General features: G+C 40.1%; 1 protein-coding gene across 2 annotated transcripts in view; it reads right to left on the reverse strand.

Moving 5' to 3' along the window:
• The window catches only part of LOC134355503 (striatin-interacting protein 1 homolog), a 74224-nt gene that overhangs the window by 11840 nt on the left and 41820 nt on the right, over positions 1 to 20564 (reverse strand). For both annotated transcript variants that reach the window (XM_063065476.1, XM_063065477.1), the window contains exons 19-20: positions 20319 to 20423; positions 13282 to 13486 (exon numbers count right to left, since the gene is read on the reverse strand). In XM_063065476.1, coding sequence (XP_062921546.1) covers positions 13282 to 13486; positions 20319 to 20423 — 310 coding nt within the window. The remainder of the gene's footprint in view (positions 1 to 13281; positions 13487 to 20318; positions 20424 to 20564) is intronic.

Raw genomic sequence — 20564 nt, forward strand, 5'->3', positions numbered from 1 at the left:
TGCCTTAAAGGGTTCTCAGATCTCTTCTCAAAGATTTACATTTTTACTTGAATATACAGTACCTTGATAAAGTATTCAGCCCCCTGCCTTTTGCTCACATAAATGACTATTACAACTAGGGATCTGATCAATTTAACTGAGAATTTTTATTTGTGAATCACATGCTCCCTTTCCCCCCCACACAGTACAGCCTGAAAAACAGGAAAAATTATAAAGCACGAAAAACTAAAAACCCAAAAACTAAGAAGTCAGCTGTTCAAAGTATTCATCCCCTTTGTTCAGTACTTAGTTGAACTAGCTCTCACAGCTATTACAGCCATAATCTTTTTTGATACGTCTCTATTAGCTTTGCACAAAGTGATAGAGCAAAATTTGCCAGTTCCTCCATGCAAAATTGCTCAAACTGTGCCAGCTTAGTTAGAGAGCAGAAGTGTAAAGTAATCTTGAGGACTTGCCAGGGATGTTTGGTCGGGTTAAGATCAGGACTCTAACACTCACGGACAACAAATATCCCTGTTTTTTGGCCTCTACTATGAAAAAAAAGCATGTGATTCACAAATAAAAATTCTCTTAAATTGATCAACTCCATGGTTGCAATACTCATTTATGTGAACAAAGGTTTGGGGGTTGAATACCTTTTCAAGGCACTGTATACCTAAATGCAATCTTTAATATTTCACCCAAATAATGCATCACATCTGAAAACACCAATGAAAATTAAGCCCAGATTCTGCATTTCAGTCATATTAGGCTGGAAACCCAATAAACCCTAATTTTGAACCATTGTATGGTCTTTAGCCAGCCAGTTTCACTATTCAATTGATCCCTTTCAAATCAAAACTATCTGTCAGAGTAAAGATCTTGCTTTAATCTAGCTCGAGTCAGATTTGGCTCAGTGGTTAACACGTTTGCAAATCAAAAGAACATTGGTTCAAGCTCCACCCTAAGAATTTGAACTCGTATTCTACATTAATATTTACAATACCAGATTAGGGCCACCAAAGAAAATATGGAAGTATCCCCCAATACCAGATACATTCATCCTTCCAGATGAGTGAAGTTGAAAGCCAGCGAGTTAGAAGCAAAAAAGTTAGTGATTAATTATTGTAGTGCCACTGAAGGATTGCACACACAACAATCACAGCCCATTAGCATTGGATGGAGGTATACATGGTATATGGATCACCTATTAAGCAGACACTAATCTATGATGGAATATTCTCAATTTGCCACAAGGACTGCAGTTGAAACTACAGTAAAATAAAGAAAAATTAATATACTAAATAGGGCGAATGTAAATGGATGCTTGATAGTTGCATAGACAAAAGGTCTGTTTCTATGACAATATTCTGAAAGCTTACACCATACAATATTCACCAGTCTGACTCAGACTGCCATTTTCTCCATCATTTGTACATCTTGGCTATAGTGTATGACTTCCATTCCAACGCTGAATTAGGCACAAAAGAATGGTAATACATCACTTCCTATTTTTCCCTCAAGACATACACATACACACAACATTCTTTGTTTGTAGCTGGGCCAAAATCCCAGAGTCCTGGTCTGACAGCCAGATGCAAGGAATACTCTCAGCAGATCAAGGTAACGACACTCCAATGGCTTCTCATCAGAAAGTTCCAAAGATACAGGTTTACCTACATCTAATATGTTAAAATAAAGGCACCACTTAGTTATTCTGAGGTGGGCAGAATTGGTGTATTTCTTGCAGGTGTAATGCTGAACAGAACCAAGCTATGTTTGGATGACTTTCTTGTAAATCTACAAAAAGACAAGTAGTCTCCCAGTATTCCAGCCATTATTCATCATCTACCCACAACCATAAAAACAGAAGGGACTTCCGGTGAGGCAAGATGGCAGCACAGCACTGAGCACTGACATATAACCCTCCTTTTTCAAGTTCTTTAGGGCTCATAGACAGTCTTAATACAAGGTTGAGTTGGAGAAAGATCCAACTAAAGACATGACTTCAAAAAAAGATCCGAATTCAACCAGGAAACAAGATACCAGCAGATGACACCAAGCTAGCGATTCATCTGAGGAAATAGCTAAGCTAATTAAACAAACAATGGCAACAGAGATGGAATCGCTGCAAGAAACGGTAGCCCACATGCTAAAGGAGTTGCTGGAAAAGGCTGTTGATCCCATACAGAAGCATATGGCAGAGAATGACAACATTCACCGGTTGTAAAAGAAGCAAGCGGACATCCATGCTAAAAAATTTAGCATGGTCTTCAATAAAATAGACAACATTCAGGTTTGCTTATGCAAGAGTGAGAAAGTTACTAACTCCTGTCTCGTGGAGGTGTCTAAGATATGGAAGAAGTTAAAGGACTTGGAGGACAGATCCAGGAGAAACAATGTGCGGCTGGTCAACTTACCAACAGGAGTTGAGAGCGACAATCCAAGAGGTTACCTCCAGAAGATGCTGCTTAATTGGATTCCAGCGCTCAAGAATTCTCACAGCACCCCACTGGAGATCGATAGAGCACATGGGATCTTTTCCAACAACACCTCAAGACCGCGGACCATGATTTTTAGGCTTCTACGGTACACCAACCGGCAGGCTATCCTGGAGGGCGCGAGGAAAGTCAAACCTACGCTCCCTAATGGGACCCAACTGCAGTTCTTCGCCGACTACAGCCCCGGCACGATGCAGGAACGGCAGAGATACAAGGAGATCCGCACTAAGCTTCAACAGAAGGGGATCGACTCGTTCCTCATATACCCAGCGATTTTGAGAGTGACTATCAAGGGCATGAAGATGTCATTTAACTCAGCAGAGGAAGCGAAAGAAGCTCTGAAATCATCGGTGCTGGGAGATATGGAAGAAGACCGTGGGCAAAGTCCACATGCCCCTCAAGATGGAACTGCATTAAGAGCTCGGACCAGCCTGTATGCACAATCTAACAGGCACAGGCAAGTTAGCATCCTAGGTGTGAAGTTTTCTGTTTATTCTTTTATTGGAAAGTCATTTGTTGCACTTTCATATTTAGTTAATTAAGGGGCCAATTTGTTGCTGACTATTGCAGGTCAGAGTTTTAAGGTGATATTCGGGGGGCGTCATGTGATGACGTGGGATTGAGACGTGTAAATTCAGCTCTTCCGCAACAAATCAGTAAAGTACCGTTTAAATAAAACAAAGTTGGTAAATATTTTTTGAAAACTATTTATAAACTTTGTAAGACTACTTTACGATATGCCTCCTAAACCGCAACAAAAGAAGTCTGCTGTTGCGAAGCAGCCGCGAGACGGGAAGAAAAAAGGGCCTACTACAACGATGGAGCCTCGGACTCAGGTTGGATCTCCTTCGGTAGAACAGGGAGCAATGGCGGTGGCAAAGGTTGTTCCGAAGAAGACAACGGAATTGCGCATGCACAAAGAAGAGCGCATGCGCAAATCGACACAACGCAAACTACAAGAACCGACACCCACTGCAATTGAAAATGACTCAGAGTCAGAACTGGATTCTGCAGAGAACACAGATGAAGAAGAGGAGGAAGAATTGGAAGCGAGTGGAAGTAAAGGAGATGATAGAGACATAAGAGAGGCTGTATTGCGATCAACGGCTGAATTAAGGAAAGTAAGAGAAGAGCTTAGAGATACGAAGAGATGCTATAATAAAGTTATGGAAAGACAGGACAAAATGGAAAAGAAGCTTCAGAAGATGGAAAGAGAAATGGGGCTTATGAATGATAGAGTGGAAAAAACAGAAAATGATTTGCTTGTCTGGAACTCGGAAAGAAACCGACTCTTGGAGAAAGTGGACATGTTGGAAAATTTCAGTAGATGTAATAATATAAAAATTGTTGGTTTTGCAGAAGGTATGGAAGGAGATAAGCCAATAGAATTTTTTCAAAGATGGATCCCGGAGGTTTTGCAAATGGGAGAGGAGGCTCGATCAATTGAAATTGAGCGGGCACATAGAGCTTTAAGACCAAAACCAAAAGATGACCAATATCCACGATCGATTTTAATAAAATTCTTAAAATTTCAAGACAAGGAAAGGATTCTACAGGTGGCTGTTCGAGCTGCCAAAGATAGAAAAGGGCCATTGATAATTAAAGGGAAAAGAGTTTTTTTCTACCCTGATATAAGTTACGAACTTTTGAAGAAAAGGAAGAAGTTTAATCCAGTGAAAAAAACCCTATGGGAGCATGGTTATCAATTTATACTGCGTTATCCTGCAACTTTGAAGATTTTTTTGTCTGGTGGAGAAAAAAGATTTTTTGATGACTACCAGAAAGCAGAGCAGTTTGTGCAAGATTCTCTGAATATTCACCAGATACAAGAACAAACTCAGGAGAGGGAGATAGATTGAAGATGAAGATTGGGTCTAAGAATGGATTTGTTGGATTTTTGAAGCTGGATGAATGTATAAATATAGTATTAATTATATGAGGGGGGTAAGAAAGGTTAATACTGGAGGAAATTAGCTGGGAATAATAATACTAATTTTGTGTTTATATATATATATATAACTTTTTTTTTGTTGCGGGGGAGCTGGAAGAAGCACTGATCGATTGCTACGTTAATCATGCGTGCAAGCGTGGCTTTTGCCGCGACCCGTAAAATGGAGGGGGGTAGTGTTGTGTATCTTTTCATTCACAACATTAGTGGGGGGGTATTTTGTTTTTTCTTTTTTTTTCTATTTTTTTTTCTCTTTTTGCCTGGAAGGTTGGGGGGGGAACACATAGCATCATGGTGAAGTTTAAAGTGATTCCCCAAGGAACTATGAGAGTTGAGAAGATAAGTAATGTTTTAGATTGGAATAACTTTGTTAAGAATAATGACTAATTTATTGAATTTTTTGAGTTTTAATGTTAATGGGCTTAATGGACCAGTGAAAAGAAAAAGAATCTTAACATATATTAAAAAAATGAAGATAGATTTAGCTTTTTTACAGGAAACGCACCTAACAGAAACAGAACATCAGAAACTAAAGAGTGATTGGGTGGGTAATGTTGTTGCGGCCTCATTTAATTCAAAAGCGAGGGGAGTAGCAATTTTGATCAATAAAACGTTACCAATTAGGATACAAAATGTAATAACTGATTCTGCGGGGAGATATGTGATTATACATTGTCAACTTTTTTCCGAACTATGGACTTTTATGAATATTTATGCACCAAATGAAAATGATGCAAAATTCATACAAGAAACTTTTTTGAATTTGGCGGATGCACATGAAAAAATATTAATTGGAGGTGACTTCAATTTTTGCTTAGACCCAGTCTTAGATAGATCAACCAAGGCTGTTGTAAAATCAAAGGTAGTAAATCTAACTTTATCATTGATGAAAGATTTAAATTTGATTGATATATGGAGAAGAATCAATCCTAAAGAAAGAGACTATTCGTTCTATTCCCACAGACATAAAACTTATTCAAGGATAGATTTTTTTCTATTGTCAATGCATATTCAACACAGAGTGAAAAATATGGAATATAAAGCAAGAATATTATCAGATCATTCTCCTTTATTAATGACAATAATAATGGCGGATAAGGAAGAAGTGGCTTACAGATGGAGATTTAATTCAATATTATTAAAACGTCAAGATTTTTGTGATTTTATGAAAAAGCAGATTCAATTTTTTTTGGATACAAATTTTCATTCAGTGGAGGATAAATTTATATTATGGGATGCGATGAAAGCATATCTTAGGGGACAGATAATAAGTTATACGTCTAAAATTAAGAAAGAATATATGGCAGAACTAGATCTATTGGAAAAAGAGATTACAAGAATAGAAAAAGAATCACAAAGATATATGTCAGAAGAAAAACGAAGACAACTTGTCAATAAGAAGTTACAATATAATACACTTCAGACATATAGAACGGAAAAAGCAGTTATAAGATCTAAACAAAGGTATTATGAGTTAGGTGAGAGAGCACATAAAATTCTTGCCTGGCAGTTGAAAACAGAACAAGCTTCCAAAACAATAAATGCAATTAGAACAAGGGCAGATAAAATATCTTATAAACCTCTTGAAATAAATGAAACCTTTAAAAATTTTTATTCTGAATTATATCAATCAGAATCCCAAAACGATGTTAATGAGATAGAAAGGTTTTTATCACAAGTTTCTCTTCCAAAATTGAATTTGGAAGAACAGAGGGGATTAGATATGCCTTTTACATTAAAAGAAGTTGAAGAAGCTTTAGGATCACTTCAAAGTAATAAATCTCCAGGAGAAGATGGTTTTCCACCCGAATTTTATAAAAAATTTAAAATTTATTATTTCCTCTTTTTATGGAATTAATACGTCAAGCAGAAAAAATACATAAACTTCCAGATTCTTTTTCAACAGCGATTGTAATAGTATTGCCACAAAAGGAGAGAGATCCTATGAAACCAACATCATACAGGCCTATTTCTTTATTGAATACGGATTATAAAATAATAGCAAAAATTTTATCGAATAGACTATCTAAATATTTACCAAAATTAATACATATGGATCAAACAGGATTTATTAAAAATAGACAACTGGCAGATAATGTAACTCGGCTACTCAGTATAATTCATTTGGCACAAAAAAGGGATGAGAAGAGTATAGTAGTAGCTTTGGATGCAGAAAAAGCATTTGATAGATTAGAATGGGATTTTTTATTTAAAGTATTAGAAAAATATGGGTTAGGAACATCTTTTATAAATTGGATTAAAACTTTAAATTCTAACCCTAAAGCTAAAGTAGTGACAAACTCTCAAATTTCAACACCATTTCAGCTAAAAAGGTCAACTAGACAAGGTTGTCCACTATCACCTGCTCTATTTGTATTGGCGATAGAGCCATTAGCAGAACTAATTAGATTGGATCCAGATATTATGGGTTTTAGAGTTAACCAAGAGGAATATAAAATTAATCTTTTTGCCGATGATGTTTTGATCTATTTAACAAACCCACAGCATTCGTTACATAAATTATCTTCTAGATTGGATGAATACGGGAAGGTATCAGGTTACAAAATAAACTGGGATAAAAGTGAAATTTTGTCTCTTACTAAAGGAGACTATAGTCAATGTCGATTAGTAACCCAATTTAGATGGCCGGTAAATGGTATAAAGTATTTAGGTATAAGACTTGATAGTGATGTAAAGAATTTATATAAATTTAATTATTTACCACTATTGAAAAAAATTCAAGAAGATCTTGACAAATGGATGATACTACCAATAACATTAGTAGGTAGAGTCAATGTTGTAAAAATGAATATATTTCCGAATTACAGTATTTGTTTCAAACATTACCAATACAATTGCCGCAGAAATTTTTTCAAGAGTTAAATAAATCTGTGAGAAAATTTCTTTGGAAAGGTAAAATGTCAAGAATATCATTGGAAAAACTGACATGTAAATTTAGGTTAGGAGGGTTACAACTTCCAAACTTTAAAAATTACTATAAAGCAAATCAACTTAGATTTATTGCATTTTTTTTCGATGATCAAAAACCAGCATGGATTAAAATAGAACTAGACAAGATAGGAGAAAATAAACCTGAAGATTTTATATATAAATGGGAATCTAAATGGATACGGGAAAAGAAAGAATCTCCTATATTAACACACTTGATTGATCTATGGAATAAATGTTGATAAGGAAACACAGAAATCTCTATTAGCAAGGAGACCTTTGTTTCAAAACAGACTTATTCCTTTTACAATGGACAATCAACTTTTATATAATTGGTACCAAAAAGGGATTAAATTTATAGGAGATTGTTTTGAGCGAGGTATATTGATGTCATTTGAACAATTAAAGGATAAATATAAAATATCTAATAATACTTTCTTTTGCTACTTTCAGTTAAGGGCTTACTTAATAGGTAAGCTGGGTCAAACAATGTTTTTGCCAAAAGCTAATGAAATTGAAATTTTAATTCAAAAAGGGAAAATTAAAAAATTTATTTCTTGTATGTATAATTTGATTCAAGAACAGACAATTAAACAAGGAACCCATAAGTCAAAGCAAAAATGGGAAACAGATCTGAATATTAATATTGATGAAATAAATTGGTCAAGACTTTGTCTGGACAGTATGACAAATACAATAAATGTTCGACTTAGATTAGTACAATATAATTTTTTACACCAATTATATATTACACCACAAAAAATAAATAGATTAAATTCAAATCTATCTGATAAATGTTTTCGGTGTAATCAAGAAATTGGTACTTTTTTACATTCTACTTGGTCTTGTTTTAAAATTCAACCCTTTTGGATAAATTTAAGAGTCTTATTGGAACAAATTACTGGAATTCAACTTCCACATAACCCTGTATTATTTCTATTAGGTGATATTGAAGGGATAAAACCGAAACTTAAATTGAATAAATATCAGAAAGAATTTATAAAAATTGCATTGGCAGTAGCTAAGAAGACTATAGCAGTTACTTGGAAATCTGATTCGTATTTAAGTATGGATTGTTGGAATAATGAAATGGCTAGTTCTATTCCACTTGAAAAAATTACTTATAATTTAAGAGATAATTATCTAACATTCTTGAATATTTGGCGCCCTTATTTACAAAAGATAGGATGTCATATTTAAGTGCTCCGACAAAGAATTTGGTTACTTGGGGAAAATAACGAATAATTATACCAAATTTATTTTGAATCCCATGGAGCATGTGGAAACCTTCCAATACCCAGGCGGCTCTTCTTTTTTTTTCTCTTTCTTTCTTTTAGGTAGACTACATATATGGGGGGGGAGGGTTAAGGGGAGGGGGGGTGGGTAGATTTTATCTTTTCATGTATTCTTTTTGAAAATTCAATAAAAATTATATTAAAAAAAAAGGTGATATTCAATATACCCAAATGTAATACTTCATCAAGAATGAAGCTGAAAAACAGCAGTTTGTTCTGAATAACTTTAGAACGTTACGTCTCCAGTAGACTTGTTTACGTTCCTGGGCACCAGATAAGACGTCACTGGCACCATCGCTAAGATAGCTGTTGGGGTCTTGATTGTGTGTTTTATTATGTCTGAGACAGAAATGGTTTTAATTATATAGGTTAACGGGTTTATCCAGGTTTCTTTTTTGTTTTCTCTTTGATCTGATTGTCTAAGAGAACTGTTTGCCTTTCTAACTTGTTGGTGCTAGAGGGGGGCGGTTAATGTCAGTGTTCAGTGTCTGACATTGTTAAGTGACACTCACAGATGTTACAAAGTAAAGGGTTAAATGCGAGAGGTGCTGGGAGGCGGGGTGGGAAGGGGGTAACTAAGGGCTCCACCACCAACTTACAACAACAGATCCAGGGGAAGATGAGCAACACAGATAAATTAGAAAATCTTACTATTGTATCATTTAATGTCAGAGGATTAAACTCTCCCTACAAGCGTTCAAAGGTTTTAGATTTCTTACGCAGAAAGAAAATAGATGTCACGCTGTTACAGGAAACACATGTTAAACCTAATGACATTCCCAGGGTTCAAAACCACTTTTATAAACCCGTTGTGGCATCAGCTGATGGTATTTGTACGAAAGGAGTTATGATATTAATGAGACGTAATATTAATGTATCAATTGAAAGGACTGGCGCCGACAATAAAGGACGTCTAGCTTTTCGCTGCACATCTATTCAGGGTAAAAAAAGTTGCATTCATTAGCCTATATGCCCCAACTATATTTGAGGTTAAATTTTTTCCGTCAATTGCCTCATAATTACTGAAGTTAAGTGACTACCAATTATATGTTGGTTCAGACATGAATGCTTTGGTAAACATTACCCTTGATAAATCTTCCTGAACTATATCAAGCTCTCAAGAATCTGCTTCCAAAGCACTTAACCTTTTTCTAATGGATTTAAATTTAACTGATGTGTGGAGGGTGCATAATCCACCTGCTAAAGACTATACTTTCTCCTCCACAAGACATAAAACTTTCTCTTGGATAGATTACATTCTTATATCCTCCGGTCTGCTGCCATTAGTACACTCAACAGAAATTTTGTCCAGACATCTATCTGATCACAACCCAGTCATATCTACTTTTAATTATGGCAAAATTAAAAATAAGGCTACTAGCTGGAGGTTTAACTCCACCCTTCTAAAAAACGACAAATTTCTATCACAACTGAGAACAAAACTGACAGAATTTATAAATTTAAATAAAAATAGTGTCTCAGATGTGACAGTGATTTGGGCCTCCATCAAGGGTTTCTTATGAAATAACGCCATATGGTTCAGTTCTCACCTACATAAAAGCCGGCATCAAAAGACTTCCACCCTAGAAGAAGAATGTAAGGTTTTGGAGAAAGATCTCAAAAGGAGATACACCATAACAAAAGAAAACAAGCTCAAAACAAAACAAGCAGAATAAAATGATTTATCAAGAAGCAGGGCAGAATATATGATCCATATAACCAAACATAAGTATTACGCAGAAGGCAGCAGACCGAGCCATCTTTTAGCTCTAACGCTCAAACAACCGGAAGATAAAAGATCTATACCCGCGATTAGATGTGCTAAACGTGGAGTAGTATCTTCAACAGAGAAAATAAACGAGACATTCAAGAATTACTTTAAAGAGCTGTATACAAGTGGTTCAGTTCCTTCTGAGAATGACTTCACAGATTTTTTTAGTGGACTAGACCTCCCTACGTTGTCATTAGAGGACACCAAAACTCTAGTCTCTCCTATTACACTGGATGAGCTACTTAAAGCAGTCAAAAATACAAATAAGGGCTGTACACCAGGTATAGGTGGCATACCTGTGGAACTTTACCTAGCACTTTGGGATATTCTTGGACCAGTATGGTTAGAAACATTAAATTATGCTTTTGGAAATGGTGCTTTCCATAGAGATCTAAACACAGCCCGGATCACAGTTATACCCAAGCCCGGTAAGGACCCCTTGGAGTGTGCCAATTACCATCCAATCTGTGGCTAAAACAAATTACTCTTTAATTTTGAAAAAAATAGAAGATATTAATAGACGGAGACACCTGTCAGCATCAGTTCCAGCCCGTAAAATGAACATCTTACCCCGCATTAATTTTATCAACTCAATGATCCCACTTGCACCTCCAGCAGGACATTGGCAAAAACTGGACTCCTTACTACAATGTTATGTTTGGAATGGTAAACGACCCAATATAAAATGGTCAGCTCTACAATTCAAAAAGTCGGATGGGGGATTGACATGTCCAAATTTTAAAGTGTATCACTGGGCATTTGTATTAAAAATGCTTAGCTATTGGATAGAGGAGGATAAAGTTTCATCATGGAAGAATATAGAACAAAAGCTACACACATCAAAGTTGTTGGTGAATGCAGCAGGCCAGGCAGCATCTCTAGGAAGAGGTACAGTCGACGTTTCGGGCCAAGACCCTTCGTCAGGGCTAACTGAGGGAAGAGCTAGTAAGAGATTTGGAAGTGGGAGGGGGAGGGGGAGATCCAAAATGATAGGAGAAGACATGAGGGGGAGGGATGGAGCCAAGAGCTGGACAGGTGATTGGCAAAAGGGATATGAGAGGAGCATGGGACAGGAGGCCCAGGAAGAAGGAAAAGGGGGAGGGGGGAAAAACCCAGAGGATGGGCAGGGGGTAAAATAGTCAGAGGGACAGAGGGAGAAAAAGGAGAGAGAGAGAGAGAAAGAATGTGTGTACATAAATAAATAACAGATGGGGTATGAGGGGGAGGTGCCGCATTAGCGAACAGGAGCTAATAGCACCAATAAGGTTGAAGGACTTTCTCCTTATAGGTATGTCTACCAAAAAAATCTGATTTGTATTACGGTCCAATTTTAACCCATATACTACAAGTGTTTAGAGCAGCAGAAAAATTCCTAAAATTTAAAAGCGCTATGGTGCAAATCGTCTCCATTATGGAACAATAATCGTTTTCAGTCGGGGGGGGACCATTCACTAACAGAACTTGGGAGGATAAAGGTATTACTACTCTTCAAGATATTAATGGGGCAAGTACTATCCTGAGCTTTCAAGAACTGATATCTCGATATAATATTGATAATCACCCTCTTTTCTTCTACTTTCGAGTAAGATCAGCTTGTAAAGCCTACGGCATTCCCTGGGGGTCAGATTTAAAGGATCATCCCATTTTAAGTTGGATACAGAGTGCTCCAGGACAGATACTGTCATATATCTATGATAAATTAAACTCCCAGAAATATATGCCCACATCGGGAATGAAAGCCTGGGATAGGGACATATCTGAATTGGGACAAGACTTAGCCAGGGATGCGATTTGGGATAATGCTGCCGGTGCTTCAAAAAAACCCAAATCATCAGTATATACACTTGAAATTTTGTCATAGAGCATATTTAACACCGAGAATTAGACATCAAATGGGACTGGTTCCTGGCCCATATTGCTCATTTTGCCCCTACGGAACCATTGGCTCTTTTATACATGTTGTATGGGGATGTCCAGGGGTTTTTGGTTTGTGGGGGAAGGTCATCAGAACTACAGAACTAACAGGGGTACAATTACCAATGGACCCCGCTGTACATCTGTACATCTTCTAAATGATGACTCCCACCTTTCCTTTACGGAAAAAACACACAAAATCTGGCTGGCAGGCCTGACTGCAGTTAAGAAGATTGTAGCCAAGCATTGGAAACCTCCCCATGATATTTCAAATACTCACTGGCTTCAGAGCTTTTTGGACATTTCTTACCTGGAACTTTCATCAGCAACAGTAAATGATGCACGACCAAACACAATCTTAATGTGGACAAATTTGATATCTAACTTAAAAAGATCTTTTGTTAAAATAGGAATGCTTTGTCTGTGTATGTACCGCTATTCAGTTGGTTGGTGGAGGGGAGAGGGATGGGGGGAGAGAGGGGTGGAGGGGGGATGGTGATGAAGCTTATGGGGTGGTTGGGTTAAACAGTCAAAATGTAATTGGCAATTGGTTGTATTAAATGTAATTTGTTGGTGTTGCAATAAAAAATTAATTTAAAAAACTAAGTGTTATTTGAGATATCTTGTGATATTAAGATAGACCAATATATTTACTTATAACATTAATGACTGCACTTAAAACAAATTAACTTCACGTGAAGCACCAACATATTGTGATATAACAACGCATCCTGAGGAATCAGATGTCCCTTTTTAGCTAATTTGTTTAAAATAATTAACACTTATAACAAGTTGATTTTACATTTGATCAGATGAAACAAAAGTTATAAGCACACATTTGATCACTGTAGAGAAAACACTAAAAGTGTTAAGATTTATATTTCTAATCTTATGTGACAGAGAAATATTTAAATGGACACATACCATTTCCATAAGCCCAGTCATCATTCAGTCGGTGGCGCACCTTTTGATAAATTGCAGACATCGTCTTCATGTTGCTCTTCCGCCACTGGCGCCCCAGGTATTTGGTTTGCACTTTCAGTAGCTTCAGGACATACAACTGCATCATGGCTTGTTTGACCTTGAGTGCTCGTTTCAGTATTGGGGCTGACTTAAAAACGACAAGCATCTAAAAAAAAAACAATAATCTTTATTGAAGACAAAAGCTCCCAAAATAGTCCTCTTCAGATAACTGATATTTTAGAAATAAAAAGCTTTAGTAATTACGTCAACCACAATTGGTAAGGCGATGAATTTCTAACAGGTTTTTGGAGGCCAGCAGCAATATTACCTTAAGTATTAAGTGCAAAGTACATTTATTATCAAAGTATTTATACTATATACAACCCTGAGATTCATAGGTAAAGAAACCCAATGGAACATCAAGCTGAGTACCAGCCCGTCCCACTCCTCCGCCCGACAGCCTGACCTTTTCAATCATGCCTGGAGGTTAAACAGGCCAAACAGCAGGTGGCTCATTGCCCTGCCTCTTCAATACGTTCTCAGGCCTGGGACCTGCTGCCTTGATTTGGTTCGTATGTAATAAAATAGAATGTCCACATGTCCTGCAGTTCAGTAATGAAATGGCTTAAACATTTTGCATGCAAGTTAAAATTACCATAAGGATATGTAGTATATTCTGTCATTCTTTTTCTAAATCCTCCGCAGGAAGCCCTCTATAGCCTAAGGGAGTCTAATTTTAATTTTCCCCACTGCAAATGGATAACATTGTTTTGCATATAGTTTTATAAAGGTACAATGCACAGCTATTCTCCTAAATTGGTAGATCTAAAATCAGGTTTGCTGCCTCAATTCAAAATTATACTATCGTCATGCTGAAAAGGGATGGGGGATTGCAAAGCAAATCAAGAACTAAGTGTGTATCTTGTGTATAGCTCAGCAATGAAGCAACCTAGAAGCCTGACATATTGTACGCCCCCAAGTTGAATTCTGCATAAGGATGTGTACACTGTGCCTTCAGTTTTTTTTTTAAAAAAGTGTCTTCAGTTTTTCTAAAACCCCTTCGGGAGGCCCTCCAATGTCAAACTAATGTTAGCTTTCCTTATTGAAAATTAATGTTTTTTTTTTAAAGACACTTTTGAGATACTACAAATCTGTACTTTGACCAGATTCACGTACTTTTGGTCTGCCTGAACCACAAAGAGAGACTGAAAATTTGTGCAATGGCTTTCTGAGGGAGACGAGATACAACTTAAAACCAGTCAGACGAATACAGTGGATTCTGGCTAATTTGGCCATCAGTTAATCAGGGCAGCTTATTTGGGACAACTCTTAAGAGCAAAAATGAATTGAGAAAATAGCTGGGATTCCCTTCGTTTAATTAGGACACTATGTTTCCTAATTGGGGCAGAAGACTGTTGCCGAAGTGTGTCTAACTAGCATCAGATGTATGCTCCTGAGTGGCCGTTACACACTACACCATGCTTAGAGTGAATTGTTTTTATATAGCGTCAGTTAGTTGTGCTTGTGTTTAAAAAGTAGTGACTTTTGTCACTGATAGTTGGTGAGATACAAGCTGTAAGACAATTCAGAACCGTTTTGCTCATAGGCTTGAAAGCAGTGAGTTAGATGGTGGGGTTAAGATGGCGCCAAGTGTTTGCCTCTTTAAGCTCATCTGCAGAAACAGCTTAAATTCCTTTCTTCAATGTCTCTTTTTTCGCTTTTCAAGGTGTTTGGAGTTCTATGGAGGTCCTAACCTGCAATGGCACTCAAACTGCGTTTTTATTAAAACAGCAGATTAACTTGCATTCCTGGAGCTCACCAGTCAACCATTTTCCAGGCACAGCTTGGAAGATGCCACCTCCGGGATGTTGTTGTTGTTCGTCCTTCGTAGTCGAAGATGACCATGGCTTCAAAGTCAAATGGGAGATTGGTGGCTGTGGGTCCGGAGGTGACTGATGAGGCCAATCCGGGCCCTGAAGGCTCGCCCACATGTGGGACACAAGTGGGTGGGTGCTGTCGTGGCAGTGGATGCCGCTCGGGCCTAGCACACAACATGCTTTCGTTGCGCCTCGATGATGCGCCTGACTTCAGCTGCACGGGCTCCTGTGGTGATCTTGCTGCGCCAAGCTGGACGGTTGAGGGCAAGTGTCTCCCACATGTTGATGTCGACACCCAGGCCTTTGAGGGACGCTTTCAGGCAGTTTTTGTAACGTTTCTTCTGCCCCCTGACTGAGCGCTTGACCTGACACAGTTCTCCGTACAGCAGCTGCTTAGGCAATCGGCTGTCTGGCATTCTGACCACATGTCCAGCCCACCTGGCTTGGGCTTTCAGTAGGAGGGTGTAGACGCTGCAGAGCCCAGCTCGTTCCAGGATTTCCGTGTCCGGGACTTTGTCCTGCCACCTGATGTGGAGGAGTCTGCGGAGACAGCTCAGGTGAAAATGGTTGAGCTGTTTGGCGTGTCTGCTGTAGACAGTCCAGGTCTCACTGGCGTAAAGGAGGGTGGTAAGGACCTGGCTTTGGCAATCCTGTTGTTGACCTCAGCGTCTATGTTCACTGCGCGAGAGAGTATGCTGCCCAGGTAGGTGAAGCTGTCGGCTGCCTGGAGGTTCTGGCCCTTCACCTTGATGTGAAGGCTCCTGGTATGGCTTTCCTGGGGCAGGCTGGTACATAACTTCGGTCTTTTTGGTGCTGATAGTGAGACCGAAGTTGTCGCAGGCTTGTGAGAAGCAGTCCATTTCACGCTGCATCTCCTGCTCTGTGCTGGCGTTGAGTGCGCAGTCATCAGCAAACAAGTTTCTGATGACAGTCTCTCGCACCTTTGTAACTGCCTGCAGGCGCCTAAGGTTGAACAACCTGCCGTCAGTCCTGTATCTGACGTGGATTCCTTCTTCGTAGTTATGGAAGGCATCTGTCAGCATGGCAGAGAATACCATACTGAACAGAGTCGGGGTAAGAACACAGCCTTGTTTGACACCATTTGTCACTGGGAAGGCCTCCGACTCGTCGCCGTCATCCAGAACTTTCACCATCATACCGTCGTGGAGCTGCCGGACGATTGTGATGAACTTGCTGGGGCAGCCAAACTTCTCCATGATCTTCCACAAGCCTTCTCTGCTGACCGTATCGAAAGCCTTGGTTAGATCAACAAAGGTCACGAAGAGGTTGCTGTGTTGCTCCTGGCATTTTTCCTGGAGTTGGCGCGCAGCAAAAATCATGTCCGCGGTCCCACGTTCAGCACGGAAGCTGCACTGGCTTTCTGGGAGCAGACCTTGCTCAAGATGTTGGAGAAGGCGGTTGAGCAGGACGCGGGCCAGAATCTTCCCCGCAATGGACAAGAGGGAGATGCCTCGGTGGTTGTCGCAAGACTGGCGGTTGCCTTTCCTCTTGTAGATGTGGACTATGCTGGCATCTTTCAGCTGTTGCGGGACCTGTCCCTTTTTCCACATGGACTGGAAGAGTACAGTCAGCTTTTGCATCATGACAGGGCCTCCTGCTTTGTATACCTCAGCAGGGATTGCATCGGGTCCTGGCGCTTTGCCACAGGAGAGTTGCTTCACTGCCTTCCTCACTTCATCTACTGTGGGGAGGGTGTCGAGGTTCTTGTTGATCTCTACCTGGGGCAGGCGGGCAATGGCTTCGTCGTTGATGTCGGCAGGGCGGTTAAGGACGTTGTTAAAGTGCTCAGCCCACCGATCCAGAATCTGCTTCTTCTCTGTCAGCAGCTGCGTCTCATCTGCGTTGAGGAGGGGTGAGGAGCCGGAGGACTGGGGTCCGTATACAGCCTTAAGCGCATCGTAGAAGCTCTTTATGTCGTGGCTGTCTGCATAGCCCTGGATTTCATCAGCCTTCCTGCTGAACCAGCTATCCTGCATCTCGAAGCTTTTTCTGCACCTTTCTTCTTGCATTGGTAAAGGCATCTTTCTTGGCTAGCGACGTGGGGTCGTTCTGATGCACTCTGTAATGTTGATGTTTCTCCGTTAGTAGTGCCTGTATTTCTTCATCATTCTCATCGAAACAGTCTTGGTTTCTTCGGGTTGCTGGTCCGAGATGTTCGAGGGCGGTAGTGTAGACAGCGTCTCTGAAGGCTGTCCACTGTTCCTCAATGCTGGTCCCGTCTTCCTGTGGTGTGTCTGGCAGTCTGCCTTCAAGGTCATCGACGAATTCTTCTGCAACCCTGCTGCTTTTCAGCTTGGAGACATTCAACCTCTTTGCAGTCTTCTGCCCTTGGGGTCTTCTCATGGGCAGAATGCGAAGCCTGAACTTGGACACAATGAGGCGGTGGTCAGTCCAGCAGTCGGCACCACACATGGCTCTCGTCACTCTGACATCCATCCTGTCCCTCTTCCTGGTGATGATGTAGTCAATCAGACGCCAGTGCTTCGAGCGTGGGTGCATCCATGACGTCTTCTTACGGGTGGGTAAGCGGAACAGGGTGTTGGTGATGACAAGGTCGTGTGTGGCACATGTCTTGAGGAGCAGAAGGCTGTTGCTGTTACACTTGCCAGTGCTGTGTCTTCCAATGATCCCTTCCCAGGTTTGGTAGTCTGTCCCTACTCTGGCATTGAAGCCCCCGAGAACGATGAGCTTCTCTGACTGTGGGATTACTGAGATGAGGGCGTCGAGTTCTTCATAGAACTTGTCTTTAATGTCATCTAGGTTGGTCATGGTGGGAGCGTAGGCACTAATCAGCATAGCATTCATTCTTCTTGTTTGCAAGCGGGAGCTGAAGTGTCATCAGGCAGTCGTTGATGCTCTCTGGGTGCTTGGTGAGTTTACGGGCGAGGTTAGAATTGATGGCAAATCCCACGCCTGCTTCTTGTCGTTCAGCGCTGCTGCAACCGCTCCAGAAGAACGTGTATCCACCACTACGTTCTGTCAGCTGGCCCTTGTCTGCTAGGCGAGTTTCGCTGACAGCTAGCTCTTTTGCAACCAGTGCAGTTCTTCTCTCTGGTCTGTCTGCCTTGATGTTATCTCGCAGAGTTCTCACGTTCCATGTGCCAAGGTTGAGCACCATCACTTTCTTCCGCGTTGGGTTTGAAGTCATGACTTGCGCTTGACTTGGATTAAAGTGAGGGAGAGTTGCGCAGGTCGTCAGCCTCACTCTCTCGTCCCGGCCTATCTGGACCCAGTGGCAAGACATAGTCGAGACGGCTGGAGATAGGTCAGGATGCAGTGGATGGCCAGCAGTGTTCTGTGTGTCTCACTGTGCCCTCTTAGCGCTCCACGACACATTGCTGAGAATCGCCTTTCTGCCCGTTGAACCAGTGATGGTTTCTTCCGCGCAGTCCGCCAAATCCAGGCTTCACACGCTATGTAAACAAGCCCTGAGTGTTGTGGGTCTACAGCAGTTCTTGTGGCGTGCTCGCAAGCCTCCCTACCCATTGTTGGACATCCTCATCCGCCTTTGCAGCCGTTGGGAGATGTCTGCTCTTCCGCCTGCTCCGCTGTTGGGATGATCATCACCTAGTGGTGTGGTAATGACACCACCCCCTCAATTGCATCGCCTCCGGGATACAGCTCTGTGGACAACCGATTCCAGGGCGGTGGTGCTGACTGAGGTGTCGCTGGAGAATGAGCAGCAGGATTTTGCTGTGGCTGATGTATGCATGGAGGTCTCTGCAGTCAAGTGATCAGTTTCTCTCTCTTGATGGTGGGGAGAGTTTGCTGCCGATTCTCGAGTCGGAAATTTTGGAATAAAAATCGATGCGGCAGAATGTAATATCGTAACAGTGACTATCAGTCTCCCCTCTTACTGTGAAATGAGTGATATCTCTCTGTCTCTTGTCAGTGAAAGAGAGAGCCCGTGGCATGTCAAACTGTCAGGTAAGCAGTAGTGCTTGCTGACTGCAGATCATGGTCTCTCTTTGAGTGCTTTGCTATTGCTTGTTGGGTGGTGAGTGCCGAAGCTTTTTGCTGAAACTGGAGGGGAGGAGGGAGAGGTTGATGTGTTGATGCTTGCTGCTGCTTGTGCGGGGGAAGCGGGGAGGGGGCTTTGGGATTCTAACATTTTTCTGTCGTTACTTTGGGGTTCTTCAGTTTTTCATGGATGTCTGTGAAGACAAGTATCTCAGGTTGTATACTGTATACATTATCTGATAATAAACAGAACCATTTGAAATGCCAGAAATGGCCAGCAGTGAAAATTCACCCCTTCAAATTCTTCATAGTTTCTAACTTATTGAAGGTTATCGATATTCATCTTGAATGTTACAATGAAAAATGAACATTTGGTGGAATTAATCATCAATAGCATTATGTAAAGGAAGTCCATTATCTACATGTTTACGCTGATTTTGTTTACTTACAGTCAATCAAAAGAATGTGGCAGTGTACATTGAATGAACTCATCTGTCAATAATTATGAACTAATACAGTTTTATAGTACAGTAGTAGTATTAATAGTGTTCTAATTTGTTCTGTATTTCATTTAAGGACACAATTTGTTAGTTACAGTAAATGGTAATTTGTCTTTTATACCTTTTTAATTACTTCCGTGAAACTTTGGCTAACTGGGCAGCTGCTTAATTGGGCCAAAATATACTGGTCCTGATGTGCCCCAATTAACCGGAAGCCACTGTACAGGTGAGAGAAGGAACTGTTCAGTGAGATGCCAAAGAAATGTTTGAGATACCATTCTGAAGGATGTTTTCAATAGCCAAGGAATTTTTATTATACTTCTGGTGTAATGGGAAAAGCTTTCCTTATTAACCTACTTTTGGATAATTGCCCTGGCCATGCACCGTCAAGCACTGCTTCAACACTTATGACAGGGCAGAGCTGCCACTGGGACTGTAAATTTGACCAATGCAGAGCCTCCAATAGGTAAAACTGGTTGAGAAACAACAGAAGCAAAAATTACAAAAGACTGTAAACTTATTGTCTGAGGTGAAATTTCAATGGAGTACAAAACAGCCATGGAACTATTAAATCACTGCTTTTATGATGAGAGAACTATAAATTACTTCTAATTATACAATTGACTTCCACAATACCTACCATGGTCCTGGAATGTTTCCATTTGGTCAACTTATTGAGAATTCGAAGAAGGTTAATACAAGAAAAGAGGTTCCGCCAGCAGAACTGGTTGTTATCACCTGCTTCCTAAGTGGTACAAAAAGATATGAATTTTAAGGATCTTCTGCCATTAAAGAAATAATGTTACATTAACCAGCAGAGAATAGTAATCTGTTGTTTTTTTTTTAAAGTTGTGGTAGTTCTGTAAAATATATTATTACACACAGG

The sequence above is a fragment of the Mobula hypostoma genome, chromosome 13 (assembly GCF_963921235.1).
Source record: "Mobula hypostoma chromosome 13, sMobHyp1.1, whole genome shotgun sequence".
Classification (NCBI taxonomy): Eukaryota; Metazoa; Chordata; class Chondrichthyes; order Myliobatiformes; family Myliobatidae; genus Mobula; species Mobula hypostoma.